The 19,237-nt window shown below is 35.8% G+C and overlaps 1 protein-coding gene and 1 pseudogene across 2 annotated transcripts; one reads left to right on the forward strand and one right to left on the reverse strand.

Annotated features, from left to right (window-relative positions):
- Window positions 1–7,000: 7,000 nt before the first annotated feature.
- LOC104742226 (heat stress transcription factor B-4-like) lies at window positions 7,001–8,755 on the forward strand. Of its 2 annotated transcripts, none has more exons than XM_010463203.3 (2): window positions 7,001–7,393; window positions 7,655–8,755. In XM_010463203.3, the coding sequence occupies exons 1-2, from the start codon at window positions 7,115–7,117 to the stop codon at window positions 8,459–8,461; spliced, it is 1,086 nt and encodes a 361-aa protein (XP_010461505.1). In that variant the 5' UTR covers window positions 7,001–7,114; the 3' UTR covers window positions 8,462–8,755. The 2 variants fall into 2 exon arrangements, with proteins under 2 accessions (XP_010461505.1, XP_087339179.1); XM_087483053.1 differs by having other exon boundaries at window positions 7,042–7,393; window positions 7,663–8,755.
- Window positions 8,756–15,060: 6,305 nt separating this feature from the next.
- On the reverse strand, window positions 15,061–18,934 carry LOC147928655 (uncharacterized; annotated as a pseudogene).
- Between the last annotated feature and the right edge of the window lie 303 nt (window positions 18,935–19,237).

Here is a 19,237-nt window from a genome sequence, read left to right on the forward strand (position 1 = left end):
TTCACCATCTTAGTGAGATCGCCTTTTCTGGTTTTCCAAAATTTTTGGAAGAACAAGGCAGTCATCCCATCCGGTCCTGGAGCCTTTCCCGGATTCAGGGAGAACAAAGCTCGTTTGACCTCCTCTTCTGAGATTTCTTTCGTGAGATGCTCGTTCATGACAGGTGTGACCAGTGTAGGTACATCCTTAATTGCCAATGTAGGGTCGCTCGCATTCGAGGATGAAAAAAGATTGTCAAAATACTCAACCGCTACTTTTTCAATTCCTTCTTCTATATCAACCCAGACTCCAAGTTGATTAAGAATGCCAGTGATCTTGTTCCTTGCCCTCCTTTGTTTTGTGGAAGCATGGAAGAATTTTGTATTTTTATCTCCTTCTGCAAGCCAAAGTTCTCTGCTTTTTTGGTGCCAATATGCTTCCTCTTCCCTATAAGCTTCGGAGAGCCGCCATTTTAGGTTGAGGAGAGTTTCCGACGATGCTTGATCATCTCCATCGGTCTCATCATTCTTTTCTTGAAGTTCCTTAATCAGCTTTTCTGAGTTTGTTTGATTATTTTTCTTCCAAATGGAGATTGCTCTTTTACAATTTTGGATTTTTTTCAAGATGGATCGTTCGACAGAATTGTCGTCCCCTCCCCATCCATCTACCACCCCCTCTTTGAGGCCTGGCTTATCTATCCAACGCTTGTCAAACATAAACCTTCTCAAAAACTTTTTTGGACGTGTAAGAATAGATGCAAGGAGGGAACGATGGTCCGACCCCCACATCTTCATATACTCCACATTAGTGTGGGAAAATAAATTGTGCCACTCTTCATTTCCCATGGCTCTATCTAAGCGACACCGAATCTTACCATTTAACCGCTAACCGATCCATGAGAATTGGTTTCCTTGGTAAGGAAAATCAATAAGACCACATGAATCAATCATAGCACAGAAAGGTAGAAAGGAGGCTTCTGATCTTTTTTTTCCCCCTCTTTTTTCGTGATTCTTTGTTATTTCATTAAAATCCCCAATAATAAACCAAGGCTCGGATCTCGAAACTCCAATACACATTAGTCTTTCCCACACATAATCGCGATTAGCAGGGACAGGGTCACCATAAATAAATGACATATAGACCCGATTTCCATTAATAATAGTTTAGATGTCGATTAACCGGTCATCTAATAACAAAAACTTTACTGGAAAATCATTCGAATACAGTAAAGCTAAACCGCCGCTAATGCCTTCAGGCTCGACGGTTTGAAGGTTATCAAAACCTAAATCTGTTTGCACGTCTTGCAGATAAAACTTGTCGTTTTTTGTTTCCGACAGAAATAAAAAACCTGGTGAGTATACCCGACACATCTCACATAGTCGACGACAAGTCAATTTGGCTTCCGTCCCTTGGCAATTCCATGCTATTATCCTCATTTATTAGTTCCGGAGGGAGAATAATACCCCACCGTACTAACTTTAAAACGATTGATTGTGAGCTCTAGCAATGGCACCTTGAGACCGGGACTTAATAAGTAACGTTGCAAGAATAAGCATTCCTTAAAAGGAAGATTTTATAAATGATCTCTCATTTAGTGAGGAAGTTATTACGAATTGGCAGATGCTATTGAGCTTTGGATACGTCCTCTTTACTAAACCGTCATTATCCCACTCCAAATAATTTGCAGTAGAGGCCCACCAAAAGGAATCAGTTTGAAATTTTCGGAGACAATCTGGCACGGAACCATGTCGTCGAAGCTTTTGTTCTCTAACGAATGTAGAGAAATCCAGCGATGGGAGCATCAGTATGTTAATCGGTTTTCTCCATGAGGGTGTGTCTAAGGTTGAAGCCCTTGGATTCACCAACTGACACCAGATGTTTGACCGATGAGAAGGGTGAGATCGAATCAGCCGAGTTAACACGAGTTTTATCGCCGACCCCAGATCCGACTTTGTTAAGAGGGTTGACATTCGATATGGTTGTTCCACGGGTGAAGAGCTCACCAGATCTAGAATTAGCTTCAAAAGAGGCATGGGCCAGCGGTTGGAACGAGGTCTATGACATCCCTTCAAACCAAGTGAGACATAAATTGATAAGGATCTGGCCGGTGACAAAGCGGGGTGAAGGGTAGGCCACAACTCATTCTTCATGTAAGGAGGTCTCCGTTCCAATGAAAGGGACCAGAGGTAGATAGGCGGAAATAGTTCCCAATTGAGAGTTTTCAGAAGCTCCTTCACAACTGTGAGAAAGTTTTTCGATCTGAGACCAAAGAGGACAAGAGTGTCAGCACCCAGTTGGAGAGGGAATGGTCTCACGAGGAATGTCGAGCTTGCCTTGGATAACCGGCAGAAGGATAGAGCAGAGTAAGGAAAGATCTCACCAGAAATCATGGTGGAAACAAAGTGGAAATAAGAGGAGCTTAAGAGATTCGAGCAGTCATTATCACTAAACATGTCTTGTTCTTTCCATGAACAGAGAGGTGAGGTTGTCCTTGAGCCTACGATCGATAAGTAAAGAAAATGACTTAGCATTTAGCTAGAGAAAACATCTATAAATCTTAGCATAATGCTAGAGTGATTCTTCTGCTTCATAAGGGTTGAAAGAGAGAGAAGCGGCTCTGAACAAAACTGTAGTTGGAGAAGGAGAAGGGAAATAAAAAGTAGTCTTTTAGATCTAGACCGAATTAGCATAGATCCGGAGAAAAACATATAACAGAAGAGGAGAGGAGGACGAGAGGAGCTCAGATCTGTTGTCCGAGATCTAAAACATCACTCCGTCTCCGTCCGTACAGAGCACCGCAGGAGAGAGAAAAACAATTGTTGTCGTCGTTTGAACTTACACAATTTCATAGGCACAAATTACAATATCTGTTCTATCTTTACTCAAGTTAAGAATCACATAATAGACTTGGTAGGTACTAGGTAGTGTAAACTTTGGTAGGAATCAGCTTAGTGGGGGATTCGAGGCCAATAATAAGTATGTTGAGACTAGAGAGGCTCATATCACCCAAGTCGTGAGGGCAGATTTTAGAGTGAGAAACTTAAAGTGAAAAATATTAAAAAAACAAGAAACTAGAGAGAGAGAGAGAGTCTTTTGCTTCTGAGAGAAGAGAGAAGAGAGAGAGAGAGCTTCGTCGTCCTTGATTAAGTACATATTGTATGTGAACCCCAATATCGAAATCATGAAAGGGCTCGAAGAGAAGAATAGTTTGCAAAGGAGAGTTTGGAGTATGTCTGTTTCTTCATTGGAAACCTCAATCTTTCTTCTTGATAATCTACAAAACAAAACAACCAAATAAAATAATTACAAAGAAGAAAGTATATCCTTTGTTTTAACTATTAAGATAATAAGATTCATTTAACTGATGAGGAGTCAAAATATTCAAATAGTGTATGCAATAGAGTCTGATGGGCTCAGAACAAAAACAACGGTACAAAATAGAAGGGTGAGATGTAAAAAGGAGAGTCTCATACTTCGAGATTCTCTCTTTTCGTTTTGTTTGTATAGACAAAACATTATAGATCAAGTAGTAGAGTATGGCTGCAGTCTCCTTTTAGTCTTTAACCCAATGTTAACTTTCATCATTATATATCACGGGCTATAGGGTTTAAAATATATGAAAAAATTATAGAATAAATACAAAAGAAAAAAGAAACTATTACTCTAATTAAACATCTATTTTTTTTCATGGTTATGACTTATGACTGATCACTAGATAAACTGATTGTTTTATTGGAATAATCTTCAAAATTTATGGGATATATAACTTTACAAATTCTTCTAAAGTGTGCATACAATTTTCTAATTCTAATATTCCCTCTCAGTAAATTTACATATACTATACTTTCAGTTTTTTTTTTATGAGTTATATGATAAGAAGCGATAATATTTCAGTCGTCATGCACATTTTACACGAAATTAAACTTATACATATTTAGTGAACATTTTAGATTCATCGACCTAAACATATATCATTCTCTGATTCGTTTTGCCTAATTCAATTTTTGTATAATTATTCATATGGTTAAATTAACAAAATGAAAATTTTATTAAATCACAATTATTTTTCCATAGAGGTGATGTTTATGCACTTTCATATCATTCACTATTTTATCCATTTTTTTTTTTGGTTTGTTTTCCATCTAGATTTTTTTTTCTATGGCAGTCAATTTTCAGTAAATAATCAGAGTTTTATATATCTTAATGTGTTGAATTTGAGGAACTTTTTTTTTTGTTTCTTGTTTAAATTCAGAAGTTCCTTAACCTACACATATCTAGGACAGTGAATCTCTTAAAAAGCATAAGTGTAAAAGCAAAGGACTGTTTTGCATGATCTCTGTAAACTAAGATAAATTTAACGAATTTTTTGAATGGTAAATGGATAAGAAAAAAAAAATTAAAGAATACGAGTTTATTCATGATTTACTCTGTAAGTCATATTATAATATGAAGGAGAGAAACTAGTCAAGTGCTTGTTGCCCGAGGAGAAGCAGAGCCTCTCATGTGATATACACATGACCTAAGAAATTAAAGGAAAAGTGGGATATACACATGACATACTTTTAGTTTTTATTGCATAATTTATGGTTTTCACATGAATCTATAAGTCAGATTTTAATCAATAGCTAAAAAGTTACACTTTGCAAGATCCAGAAAGATTAAAGATCTCTTAATCCATTTTAAGTTACCTATGAACAGTTTAGAATCCATATTATTGTGTATAAGCCCTTCTGTGTGTGTGTGTCTTTTTGGATATAAAAAGGACAATTTATATATATATATATATATATATATGTGTGTGGTAAAAGGACTTTGTTTTATTAATGTGAGGGAATAGAAGAAAGCAAGAAAAGAAACAGTTGGTTGTGAGTAGAAGGAAACAGAAGAGAAAGTTTCCAGTAATAACAATAAGTTGAGAATAGTTGAAACCTCAAGAAGAAGAAAAAGTGTTGACCAATAAAAATACAGAGTAGTAAATTGAATTGAATTTGGTGTATACTAAAGTTGTAAAAATAGGAAAAAGTAGTAAAAGAAAAAGAACGAGAAATGATTGTTTAAGAAAGTAAGAGAAGGAAGTGGTGGGTGAGGGAAGGGATCGTAGTTTTGTCAGAAAAGAAACAAGTATGAAGGAGAGGAGAGAGTCACGGGTTTGTCTTGAAAGCCACTTTTGTTTATTTTATTTTTTCAGACACTCAGACACATATTCCCCTCCATCTTCTCATTAATCGAGGTTGCTAACTTCCAAATTCTAATTTACATTTTTCACATAAACACTTTTCTCTTTTTCTTTTTTAATATTTACTGCCTCTTCATGTTGATCAAAAACTTACTTTTTAGAACTTTTCATGCATTTGATTAATTGTGGAAGAAAAGTTTAAATTTTCACATTAGCATTGTTCACATTAGTCCGATGAATTCAGGATATGGTTGTTGTTTTTGTATGCGATTATTTTGTGTTGATTCGTTTATAGTTTATTGTAAAAAAAGAAGCTAACATTTTTATCATTTTGATCGAATAGTGTGAAATAAATTAAGTGGTAAACTGTGAAAATCCTTATATATACCTCTAGGAGGACACTAGATTTAGATACAAGAAATTATTATTATATCTTTAAATTGAGCTTAGGCTAACGTAACACAAAAAAAAAAATCACCGCAAATCTAAAATTTTCTAGAATTTTTGGAAGTGTTAGCTACTAAATAGTTTATGAAAAATTGTTATGTAATTACTAATCAGTAAAAGAAATTTCGAAAGAGGCTAATCAATTAATTGTTGCAATTTTATTCTCTCATATGTTTACAACTTTATCTTCTCTCGGAATATAGGATTTCATATTTCGTTGTCTCCTTTACATGGTTTTGACATGATATAAGAATCTTTAAAACTAATAAACTTAACTACTTTGGAACCTTTATTTTTTCTTTCGATAGTTCTTCTACAAGAAGAAAAGTTTTCCGATACTATATGCAGCTTAACCAACCGCAAAGGATAACCCGAAAACTTTGTTAATTGAAAAGTGATCACCACGATGATATCAGGTTAGGAGGTTGCATACGATATTGCAAGCAACATAAAGAAAAATATCGGATTTGAAGATAATGTTATCGTTAATTCGAACTATAGTGCATCAAAACTTAAAAGACTAATGGACGACAAATCAATGCACCACCAGTCTCTATCAATGGAATGGTTTTACAAATAAGAAAGCATGAATGTTACATGCTATTATGGTCTCTATTGACACACGGTTGTGGGAAGATCTCAAAAAAATAATGTTTGGTAAGAAAATGTTAAATAGAAGAAATAAATAAAATTAATTACTAAAACATAAAAGATGTGAATGGTTGCAGCGGTTAGGGCGGACAAATCCATCTGCGGATCAAACCGCTTTTTATTTACCATTCATCATGTTTAGTCCGCAGTGGTGTGGTCTACAGAAAACAGAAACAAAACTGCAGTGGACCAATTGTGTACCGCTTTTCCTTACAAATAGACTTGGACTGCAGTGGTCTATTGCCCACATTTAAAATATAGCGGTCTGGTCCGCAGACAGATTTGTCCGCTCCAACCGCAATTACCATTGAGACCCAAAAAGTAAAGAAACAGTGTTACATTCTATATCCGTGTTTGGCGTTAAGAAAAAGTGAATTCACGTATGGAAGAATCTCCCACTCACGTATACATAAGTAAATAAGTCTACTCAATTGCATATCCATGATACATTTCTTTTCTGAATCAAAACTTAATCATTTGATGATCATTTTAGGCACATACATTTTTTACCAAATTTTTCACCTCCATTTTTTTTTAACCAAACATTATTTTTGTGTGTGGGCATGCAAAAGCAAAAGTAGAACACACTACTCTTCCAATTTTCATATATACCATACCAGGAGAAAAATAAAAAGTCTCTAATTAATAGTAGTTACACATGAGGACAGATACACACACGTACGATCTATAAACCTCAAAGAAAAAAAAAATTATAATAACAAAAAAAACAAATTAGTACTCAGTCACTACTCAGTACTAGACTACCATTTTTTATCCCAACCCCACTCGATACAAAACAAACACAAACCTTCTTCTCTCTTTTTCTCTTTCTCTCTCTCTCTCTCTCTCTCTCTCTCTCTAATGGCGATGATGGTTGAGAATAGCTACGGTGATTACGGTGGTGGTGGAGGAGAAAGGATACAGCTTATGGTCGAAGGTCAAGGCAAAGCTGTTCCTGCGCCGTTCTTGACAAAGACTTATCAGCTTGTTGATGATCCTGCGACGGATCATGTCGTCTCTTGGGGTGATGATGACACTACTTTTGTCGTTTGGCGTCCACCGGAGTTTGCTCGTGACCTTCTTCCTAATTACTTTAAACATAACAACTTCTCTAGCTTCGTTCGTCAGCTCAACACTTATGTATGTATACACAAACCTCTCTCTTCTTTTCTCTAAAAAGTTTCGATTTTTATCATATGGGTTTTGACATACGCAATGTATTGTGGTTACCCCATCTCTTAAAGATACGATTTTTATATCCACAAATGGAAGAAATAATGGTTTTGTGACTAACCATCTCTTAAAAATCGAATTTTTATACCAAAAACAGAAGAAAAATGTGATTTTTATAGATTTGGGTTTTTTTTTTTGAGATTTTAGAAATGTTCTTGATTTTGTTAGGGATTCAGAAAGATAGTACCAGATCGATGGGAGTTCGCGAACGAGTTTTTCAAGAGAGGAGAAAAGCATTTACTTTGCGAAATCCACCGCCGCAAAACATCTCAAATGATACCACAACAACACTCTCCGTTCATGTCACACCACCACCACGGTCCGCCGCAGATTCCGTTCTCCGGCGGAAGTTTCTTCCCTTTACCACCACCACCACGTGTCACCACTCCAGAAGACGACCATTACTGGTGCGACTCACCACCGTCAAGACCACGAGTTATCATACCACAACAACCCAATAATACCATTCATGACACGGCGGCGCAAGTTACGGCGTTGAGTGAAGACAACGAGAGATTACGACGGAGCAACACAGTGTTGATGTCTGAACTTGCTCACATGAAGAAACTTTACAACGACATTATCTACTTTGTTCAAAACCATGTCAAGCCTGTCGCTCCAAGTAACTCTTACCTTTCTTCGTTTCTCCAGAAACAACAACAACAACAACAACAACCTCCAACGCTTGATTATTACTATACCACCGCAACTGTCAATGCCACTACTACTAATCTCCAACATGGTTTGAACTCATCTCCTCCAACTTCGCAAAGCTCTATTACAGTTCTTGAAGATGACACTAATCATCATCATGATCAGAGTAATAATATGAGAAAGACTAAGCTTTTTGGAGTTTCGTTGCCTTCGTCTAAGAAGAGATCACATCATTTCTCAGATCAAAGTAGCAAAACTCGACTTGTGTTGGATAAGTCTGATCTTGCTTTGAATCTCATGACTGCTGCTTCTACACGTTAATTTGGTTTTGTGGTTTTTTTTTTTTTGAAGTATCAGTCAGCATTATTAGCACTAATGTTGTTATATGATGATGATGAACATGAATATTAAGACTTTTTTCTCTTTTGTTTCTTTGATTAATAATCTTCTTTAATTAGTGTTTTGTTTTGTTTTCTGGGCTTGTTGTCCCGAGAAGATGAGAATGTCAGTGATGTCTAATGTAGATAGGCTTTTTAGGTTACTTTTATGCATTTTCGAAATTTTCATGTGTATTGGAACCGATCCAATTATTATTAATTCTCTTTATTTAATGCATTCACGTCTCTCTCTCTCTCTCTCTCATTTTTTTTCATATGTTTTGTTCTTTTTTTTTTTTTTGATCGATCAACGTCATCTTTTCCCCAGTTTCTGGTTCCCAGAAATTTTAGTTTTGTATCACTTGTTATTTAGTTTGTTTTTTCATTTTCTTTAAAAAATGAAATTATTTAAAGGACCTTTAAATTTTGTGCTGATTAGACAAAAGTAATTTTAGTGTTTGCCAGTACCACGAGGACAAATATGTTTTCTTTGTTCATTTTGTTTTTTTTTGGGCCTTACTGAACCTAAAGCCCACTAGATGTCTTTAAAAGTATTAAACATCATTACAACTAAAACTATTTGACGATGCAACATGATTATGTTTTTTACTGGTTTGGCTAACTTATCACCTAGCTTTGAAGATTAGTATTAGTGAACTTCCAACTTTCTCGGTATGTTCGGGTATGAATAGGTGGTCTAATTATTGGGTTGGGCCGATTGTAGATTGGGTTAAACATGTGCAAATTGGGCTCTCATACCATATTAAACTGTAAGCTTTCAATTTAAAACCAATTGACAATGAATGAAAAAGCTCATTTTATTATATAAAACTTAGTTCTCAAATTTAGTAACTCACCAGATCGTGACACATATTAGTTTTAACGAACATATATCAAAGTTAAAAAACTCACCAGATCATGACAGGTGTCAGTTTTAACGATTAAATATCCAAGTTAGTAACTCATCAGATCGTGACATGTGTCAATTTTAACGATCAGAAATCACATATCAAAGTTAGTAACTCAGCAGATCGTGACACATGTCAATTTTAACGATCAGAAATCACAGTTTTCAAGTTTGGTAAAACGATACATAAGATAATTGTAATCTTATTATATTAAAAAAAATCTTTGTTAATCCTAAAAGGAAAAGGATTGTAAATACACCCTCTATATAAGCAAAAAGATGATGACATATTTTTCACCAAACAAAATAATTTCGACTATCTTTGTTTTTCTTGGTAAAATTTTCTTCTTTGTTTTTTTATAAACCTTTTGTTTGACAAATCATTGTTCTTGAACAAGTCTTGGAGGCAATTTTTTTATTGTCTAATCGAAGCAACTATATTAAAAGATTCCTAGATATTACAACGTGTTTTCGTCATCGTTTCTTTGAATTTTGTTTCGTTTCTCAATTTCATAATGCATACTACGCAATCTTTGACTTTGAAGTGTTAACAAAGTTTCTTATGCATAATAACTAAGGTTTTTAGGATTTACAAATTTCTCACGATGTTATTATTATTTCTATTAATTTGCAGGACATGTAGCATAAAAAAATGAATACACAAATGCAAGATAACAACAAAGATTATATAACACTAGATCATCTAAACAGAAAGCGTTCTAATCGTTGAACGATAGTACGTCTTACAAGAAAGTGGGAAGCAAGAAATTTTTTAAAAAACAATGAGCTTATTGAAATAATTTTTTCTCATAAAATAGAAAAGGAATTAAGGAAAATATACATAAATTTGTTAAATCTAAAAACTGTAAATACTCACTTCTATATAAACATAAATCGTCTCATATTATTCATCTAACAAAATAATTTAATCAAAAATATTGGTTTCAACTTTGTTCTATTGGTCAAACTTTTTTAATAGAAAGACAAATTTTACTTATTTTTTAAACCAAAATATACTCATACTTTCTACTTTTTCAGTTTAGAATAGGTAAGATTAATATGGTGACCCAAAAAAATGGAAGATTAATACTTTATTTTAAAATTTATTGTAGTAGTTTTAAAATGTTTTATTTAATTTATATTTTCATTTTTGAATTATTTGAGATTCATATATTATCTTGCTTATAATTTTCTATTATTTCATTAATTATGTCAAATTAATTTTCTTCTAATTTCTCAACCTTGATTGGTTGGTCATAAACCATTTTTTTGGGCAAACATAATTGTTACCATTCGTTCAATCTCAAAAGGAGATAAAGAGGAGAAGGTCATCAGCCTAATGGTTAGATTAAATAAGCTATTCAAACACAAGCCTACAACAAATATAGATAGATTGGAAAAACATAAATAGTTGTTGATAGATCCATAAGAGCTTGAAAACAGAGGCTACATCATGGTGTGTCAAAGAAACTTCCATGAATATATTGAGAAATTTAACATTAGTTACTATCAAAAGATTTTGTGACGTTAGAAAGGGTCTTTAGTTTCATTGGTTGCTTGAGCAAGCCACTTTGAGATAGCTAAAAGACATGAACATGTTCTCTCCACGCATGAGGAGGGCAGAGCCGAGATTCTCTCTATGGTGGAGGAGGTTGGACGCAAGGTTATCTCCCCAAGGGAGGAAAGTGGGAGAGGTTGGACACAAGGTTATCTCTCCAAGGGAAAAAGGCGGAGCGAAGGTTCTCTCCATGGTTGAGGAGGTTAGACGCAAAGTTCTCTCCATAAGGGAGGAGGACATAACCACGGTTCTCTATGGTTAGTCATACACTATTGCAATGCAATTTATTTTTAATTCAAAATGTTTTTTGAACTAACAATTTTAGTGATTAAATAAACTATGCAAATGTGTAAGTAAAGAGATATATAATAGTTGGCTTAATTTGTTTATACAGACATTTTCCAGGTGGTGGTAAATAATATATTTGTAACATACAATATACCTAGGTTAAAAAATATACTTTTAATGGTAGCATGCATAAAATATTTATATATGGATATAAATCAGTGTATTATAATTTTTTTATAAATAATGTACAATAAATTTTAATATTTTTTTTATTTACAAAATTTTAAACCCGCACATCGGACGAGTGCTTATCTAGTATTTTATACATATACCACTTAAGATCCTATTCAACTTTCAATGTAAGATATTGTATCCTAATAATTAGTTTCTTCGATGTTGATGGCTAAAATAACACAAAGTAATAAATATAAAGGATTGAAAAGAAACAAGAAACTTCTTATTGAATCAACCGAAGGTTTGGCAGTTTACAAATTAATTCGGAAATTTTGCCAAGCTAGAGGATACAAATAAGAGAGTAGAACTAAACAAGCCAAAAATAGTGGATTTAATATTTGATTCTTAAAATCAAAATAATAATTTATCGTAGGATAGAAACCCAAATTTATGTTATAAAGTCCATATATCCTAAGGACTAAATATTTTTAGAGGAATATAATTTCTTACATAGTTTACGAATATCATGATATCTTCTTTTGCAATCCTTGTGGTTTTTACATGCATGAATTGTTGGCATTTTGTGTGGTTTAGGTTTTTTGGTTGTTATTCTGATAGAATTAAATTTTTTTGTTTACATTTCATACTGTCTAACTCTTCATCTCTAAAGTTTAATCAGGCATGAAAACATATATTATTTAGCTGATCATCTATTATTAACAAGATTTACCATTCTTATTGTACTTGAGCTTATTAGTGTATGTTTTGGGTAATTAAAAAAGCTTCGTTGCGCACCAAGTTTTCCCTTCACCATCAATCGAGTCTCTTCCTCAACATCCAACGCACATAATACACATATACAAACCACTGAACATGACAAGATTTTTTTACTTGCTCTATCTATATTTATGACATTTGGCAATTTTATGTAGTGACACATGTATAATTAATACATCTTATATAATATAATAAGATTTCTTACCATATTAATAATATTTGACATCTTACTTGAATGACACGTGTAAACCTTATTAACACAAATTTCAATATAGATCACCGATGGAGTTGATCTCTCCGAACATATTGAGTAATTGCTTTGATTAATAATAGTTTAGTTTTTGGTGAAATTATTTGTTTAATGCAACCAATCTTGAATGAGCTCTGTGGATGCATTGTTGTTACATCGCGTTTTGGAAACATAAATTAACCTCACAATAAAAGAAGTAGAGAATTCAAAATTATTTTAGGTGAGAACGAATACATTGCAAAAGTGATGTATTAGTGATCGTAGGGATCTGACTTTGACTAACCAAAGTTTAAAGGAAAGAGTGAGTCAGTAACGTTGGTCCTATCTAGCTTTGCTCTTTTCTGCGGTCATCAAAAAGAGTGAGTGAAGTTGGGTGAATAAAATAAATTAAGGTAATCACTGTTTGGATAGTATTTCCATTCGGAGCTAACGATAGTTTTATCAAATTTTATATTTTATCAATCAAACATTAAATTAGAAAATAATTTTAAGATTAGTTGCCCAAACTAAAGAATAAGAGGTTACAAAAGATTATTCTGGAACTAAAGTTTTTGAAGAACGAGCAAGACAATCTATTCTCACATTTGACATACGCTGAATCATGGTAAGAGTGAAGTCGGGGAGAGATGACTTGAAGCGGCTGAAATCATCTAGCAGATTAGAAAAAGCTAGCCATTCATCTGGAGACTGCACCATGGCCACCAACTCTGCACAATCCGTCTCATAAGTTTGACAGTTAACACCTGCAAACAGAAGAGACTCCATTGCCTAAATCAATGCTTGTAACTCTGAATGAAAGGGTGAAGGACTTCGTTTAACACAACGTGCTCCCAAAAATAATGTTCGATTAAATAATAAAATGAATATGGAGAGATTGCAACTTATTAAATGGAAATTGTGGTTCAAGAGCTCCTAGAGAAGCCAAATTCGGGAATACATATGTGCCTACAAGAACTTCTCGAATTGGTATTCATAGACGTTTTAAAGCGTCGAACTCTACACATGATTTTTTTTTTTTTTTTTTTTTTTTTTTTTATTTAAGTATGTGTAGCTTTTAGGGCGAGCATATGTTGTATTTCCTGTTTTAAAAAATTTCGTCTAGCACCGATTACATCTTGTAAAATCACTTGATCCATTCTCTCCGCTTTGATTAATAACTAAATCTGGTCTAGCATCGATTATTTAATTATATTCGTCTAATCCGATTACTTTCTGTTTAATTTTTTGTATACCGATTTTTGGAGTCAAATATAAATCAAATATACTTTTTTTTTTGTTATCTAAACATTTGAAATAAAAGTTTGTGATGTTTTACAATAACTAATGTTCTAACTATTAATAAAAATCATAAAATTTTATTCTAAAATTATGTTTTAATGTGTTTATCATAATTTTAAAGTCAATAATATAGTTTTATATTTTATTAGATGTTTTTCTTTAAACATAAATATAAATTATTCATATATTTAGTACTATATATTTTTATTTTATTATTAATTTAATAAAATAACCCTAAAACTAGTCTCCGTTTAATCCTCGTTTAATCTCCGATTTTTTCGCTAGGAGCTAGGCCTATCTTGACCGCCCGACTAGCGCCTAACGATTTCTAAAACAGAGATTGCATTATGTGGAAGCCCGGTCTTAAACTAAAATGGGCTTTTGTCAAATTTTTAAAAACATCTAAAAACCTTTAATAAATTAAAAAAAAATATTGGACCTTTTGTTTTAAAGAATTTTTTTGATATTTGTGATGAACCCATGACATTTGCCTACTCTGCCATGGGGTAAAGACGGATTGACATATGCTGCACTATGTCGAACCAAGTGTGGTCGACTCTATGCACAAATTCTCATGTTAAAGTCTGACTATTCTTTGTTAGATTTCGAAGCACAAAAAAAGAAAGGCCAGTCATGATCTTGATCGGCCTAGAAATGATATATCAATGTAACTAAAATATTGTATCCTATATGTTGTTTAAAGAGATAAAACTTGATAGATTCATGTGGAGTTTCAAGAGTTAAATATACCTAAGAGATAAGAGAAACATGAAAATGAATGAATGTTTATCCATTAAATAAGTTTGGGATTTCTAAATTGATATTAAACATTTCAAAACATCATATTTTAACTTAAAATCATGTTGTTTTTTCTCTGAAGTCAATCTCCAGCGAGATGTAGGGTTCCACATCGGAACCTGAACTGGTAAAATCTCGGTGTTCTTGTGTTCTTATTTCTTGCTTTCACATTCTGATCTTAGTTCTTTCACGGAATCGAAGTCGGCAAGTTCTAATTGGTTCAAATATAGATTAGTATTACAACAATATTTATCATCTGCAATCGTATATTAATATATACAGTCAATGCTACTATTTTAATTGATAATTATTGATTTCAGTATGATTATTGATTATTTGTGACACAACCAATGGAATAGAGATAGAGAGAACGACATCGACACATGTAGCAAAAATAAAAGAGAAAAACAAATATAAGTTGCATTAAAATTAAATTCAGTTTAACAATTTTTACAAATTGCATTTTTATTTTTATATCCTTTTTTTTTTGTCAAAATATTAATCTTACTAAAATTAACCCGTGTTACATAGTAGGCGTAAAGCATTTTTTGTCAATACATCAGCTTGATGGTTCTGAGTATGGGGGATGAAGCTAAAGATACAAAAATTGAATTTCGAAGCTAAGAAGAGGACATCGTGGAGAGTCCCGTGAAGTTCCTTGATTAGGATCTTCCCATTGAGAGCTTGGACTAGCTGTTGCGAGTCGGAAGCGAAAGATATGTTTGAGATGTTCGATTCGGTTGCAACTCTAACTGCAGCTAGAGTTGCCAACGCTTCGGCCATCAAAGGTGAGTTGACGTGATTCTCGGAGGCTGTACCTCGGATCTTAACCTGTGCATGAGAGTCTTTGATAATCCAGCCAAATCCTGCCGATCCATTCTCTGACCACGAAGCATCAGTGGAGCATCGAAAGGTCTCAGGGGATTACTGAAGTCGCAAGGCAGATCTGGGGGTTTGGACCGGTGTGGAACGAAGGGGTTGGGAATTTTGCCATTCTTTAGCTCTTGTCATTGCTAGGAGCAGGGTTTCCTCTACTGTGTGGCGTATTTTGTTGAAGAGGAGTTTGTTTCGGGAGGTCCAGATCGACCATAAGATCCAGGGGGTTAAGGGACCTGCACCTATAACTGTTGGAGGTAAGCATACCAGTTTATTTGTTTTTGCATACCAGTTTATTTGTTTTTCAATTCCCATTTGAATATTACTGATGCTTTCCGGTTGGAATGCTCCAACTGCAGGTACTAGGAACCAAAGGAGTTTTGCAAAGGGACAATGGAAGAAGAGGTGTAGAACAGACTCCTCCGCATCGCAATGGGGACATTTGGCTGAGTCAGTAATATTTCGAAGCTGTAGGTTCCACCATACCGGAAGGGCATTTTGGGCAGCTTCCCAGAGCAATAGCTTCGTTTTTTGAGAGGTCTTCAGATTCCAGATGTTACCTTGCCAGTTAAAAGGTGTGGGGTCACTGTGGGGTGGTTCTTCGGTCTCAGTGTGGAATGAATCCAATTTTATTGCTTCAAAATAGCCGGACTTTGTCGAATATACTCCATCTCTTGCTGGAAGCCATGCCCAGGTATCTAGTGCTCCTGTACCACTTGGTTTCAGCTTTAGTATATCATGTTCATACATAGGGAGGATTTGTCTAACGCGTTTAGTGTTCCAGCTACTGGAGTGTGGGTGGATTAGGTCTGCCACTGTGAGGTTTTGAGTGGTTTCAGTTGGAGGTCTTATCGGGGATACTGGGGAGGACAGGGACAGCCACGGGGATCTCCATATAGGGATGTTTACTCCCGATCCAACAAGCCTGCCGAGATTTGATTTGAGAAGGTCGCGACCCAAACAAAGGCTTTCCCAACCATGTGAGGCTGAATTTGGAACCGAACATTCCATCAGAGTGGAGGACATACAGTACTTTCCCAGGAGGACTCTAGCCACAAGACTATTCGGTTTGGTAAATAATCGCCAACTCATTTTAGCTAAAAGAGCCTGATTGAAAAGCTTTATATCCCTAAGACCCAGGCCTCCCGTTTTCAATGGTTTTGCGATTTTCTTCCAAGCTATCCATGACATTTTCTTCTTCTCCTTCTTGGTATCCCACCAGAAGCGTGTGAGTGCTGAAAGTATTTTTTTACACAGGGAAACAGGGAGCTGGAAGCAGGACATGTTATACGATGGCATGGTTATCAAGACTGACTTGAGCATTGTCAGTTTTTCAGCTGTGGAGAGGAAACACGATGACCAACTGAGGGCTCTTTGTTTGATGCGGTCAACTATAGAGGAGAATAAGTCCTTTTTTTTCCTGCCAAAGAGTTCTGGTAGACCGAGGTACTTCCCCTGTCCTCCTTCCTTCTGGAATTTGAATATATTTTTGGCTTTTAGCTTAGTTTCCTGAGGAGTTTTACTAGAGAAAGTGATAGAGGACTTTGTCTGGTTTATCTTTTGGCCCGAAGCTGACTCGTATTTGTGAAGGATTTGTTGGAGAGTCAAACAGCTGTGCTGATCAGAGCGGATGAAGAACATGGTGTCGTCAGCGAAGAGCAAGTGGTTTACTCTGGGGCTCCCTTAGGCCACCCGTAATCCTATAAGGTTTCCATTCTGCTGAGCCTTTAGGCACAGACCCGAGGGGACTTCACTACAGATAATGAAGAGATATGGAAAGAGTGGATCGCCTTGGCGGATTCCTCTCTGAGGATGGACTACTTCTCATTGGCTTGTCCATTTTGTAAAAAAGAGTAGGAGACAGTAGTTACACATTGCATGATCCAACCGATCCAGGTGCTGTGAAAGCCCATTCTCTCTAAAGTTGCTTTGATAAAATCCCATTCTAGCCTGTCATAGGCTTTTGTCATATATGTTTTCAGGGCCATAAAACATCTCTTTTTTGCCCCTCATGTTTTCAGTATTGCAGGGCCTCATGTGTGATAAGAACATTATCATATATGGCTCTTTGGTGGACAAAGGCAGATTGATTTTCAGAGATACACGCTTGCAGAACAGGTTGGAGTCTCTTTGCTAAGAGTTCGGAGATTATCTTGTAGTATACCGAACAGAGGGCAATAGGTCTATAGTCGGCTGTTTTTTTAGCTGTAGTAACCTTTGGTATAAGCCTGCCATGAGTATGGTTGATCTTTTCTGGCAGGAGACCCGTTATGAAGAATGCTTGAACCTCCGCAATGATTGCATCTCCCACTGAAGCCCAGTTGGACTGGAAGAAGCTAGCGGAGAAACCATCCAGGCCTGGGGATTTGTCGGAGTGAATCGCGAAGCAAGCCTGTTGAATCTCCAGAGGAGTTGGAATGGAGACTAAGGTGTCGTTCATAGTAGAGGTGACACACGATGTTAGGGCCTCCTGTGCCACTGACTTCCTTTCACCCTCCTGCGAAGTAAACAGATCCTGGTAGTAAGTCCGTAATCACTCTGGACTATTTCTGTTACCTCATAGACTTTCTCTCCCCTGTTAGTTTCCAATAGAGAAATATTGTTGATAGCTCTCCTGTTCTTTGTAGCTGCATGGAAGTAGCCTGAGTTTTTATCACCTAGAGCCAGCCAAAGTTGTCTGCTGCGCTGTTTCCAGAATTCTTCCTCTTGTTTGTACACTATGATAAGTTTCTTGTTTATGGAGTCAATGGTGGTTTGACAGGAGTTGTTATCGCACATGGCTTCTTCCACCTGATCTTGTAGTGAGGATATTTCTCTTTGATTGTTGAGGTACTGTTCTTTACTCCATTTTATGATAGCTAGTCTACAAAGGTGCAGGCGACTATCTATTGGGGCAGTTGGTTCTAGGTTCCACGCTTTTAGGACAATGTTACTTATTTCAGGGCTATCCTTGAGTCATCTATCATATCTGAATAGACTTTTGTGTTGACGCTTAACAGGATCGAAAGCGGAGATATTCACTCCTGCCAGACGGATAGGCCAGGATCCAGTCGCTGTTTGCCATCGCTCTGTCTAAGCGACATCTAACAAGATGTGAGTGTCGCTTTCCTCGCCAGGACAGGAAGTTTCCAGAGTGCTTCAGATCATAGAGGTCGCATGAGGACATGAAGGTTCGAAGATCAGTAAAAGAGCTTTCAGATCTCACCGGTCCTCCTGCTTTTTCATCGTTACAGATGATATCGTTAAAGTCGCCAGTTAGGAACCAAGGACTGGTTCTTGACAAAGCGTAGCTTTGGAGATCATTCCATGCCTGAAATCTTTTAGACCTCTCTGGCTGCCATATAGGAAGGTAACAAAGAATTCTCGCCCTTTTGCTTTTATTTTGGTGTCTATAAAATGGTGATTGGAAGTGATTATTTCTAGCTCCATATTTGGTTTCCAGAACAAAGCGAGACCACCTGCAGCTGGAGAGGCTGAGGGAACCAGGTATTGATGGGGGTAATCTAGCCATTGCAGCATTTTTTGGACAGCACCATGTGAGCTTTTTGATTTGATAAGAAACAGAATATCCGGGAAAATCTTTTTCCTAATTTCCCAGAGTCTCTAGACTGTTATGGGGTTCCCCAACCCACAACAGTTCCAGCTCACAACTCTTAAGGAAGAGGAGTTAGCAGATTCTGAAAATCCGCCTTTTTCTTCTTACTCGCAGGTATTAGGGCGACTATGGGTGGATTTGAAGAGTTTGCCGATTGTCTACTGGTATTGCCTGGGGGTTGATCTCTACTCTGACTTTTTCATGTGGTCTTCTTGGAGC

Source organism: Camelina sativa, chromosome 14 (genome assembly GCF_030686135.1).
Source record: "Camelina sativa cultivar CO46 ecotype springtype chromosome 14, ASM3068613v1".
Classification (NCBI taxonomy): domain Eukaryota; kingdom Viridiplantae; phylum Streptophyta; class Magnoliopsida; order Brassicales; family Brassicaceae; genus Camelina; species Camelina sativa.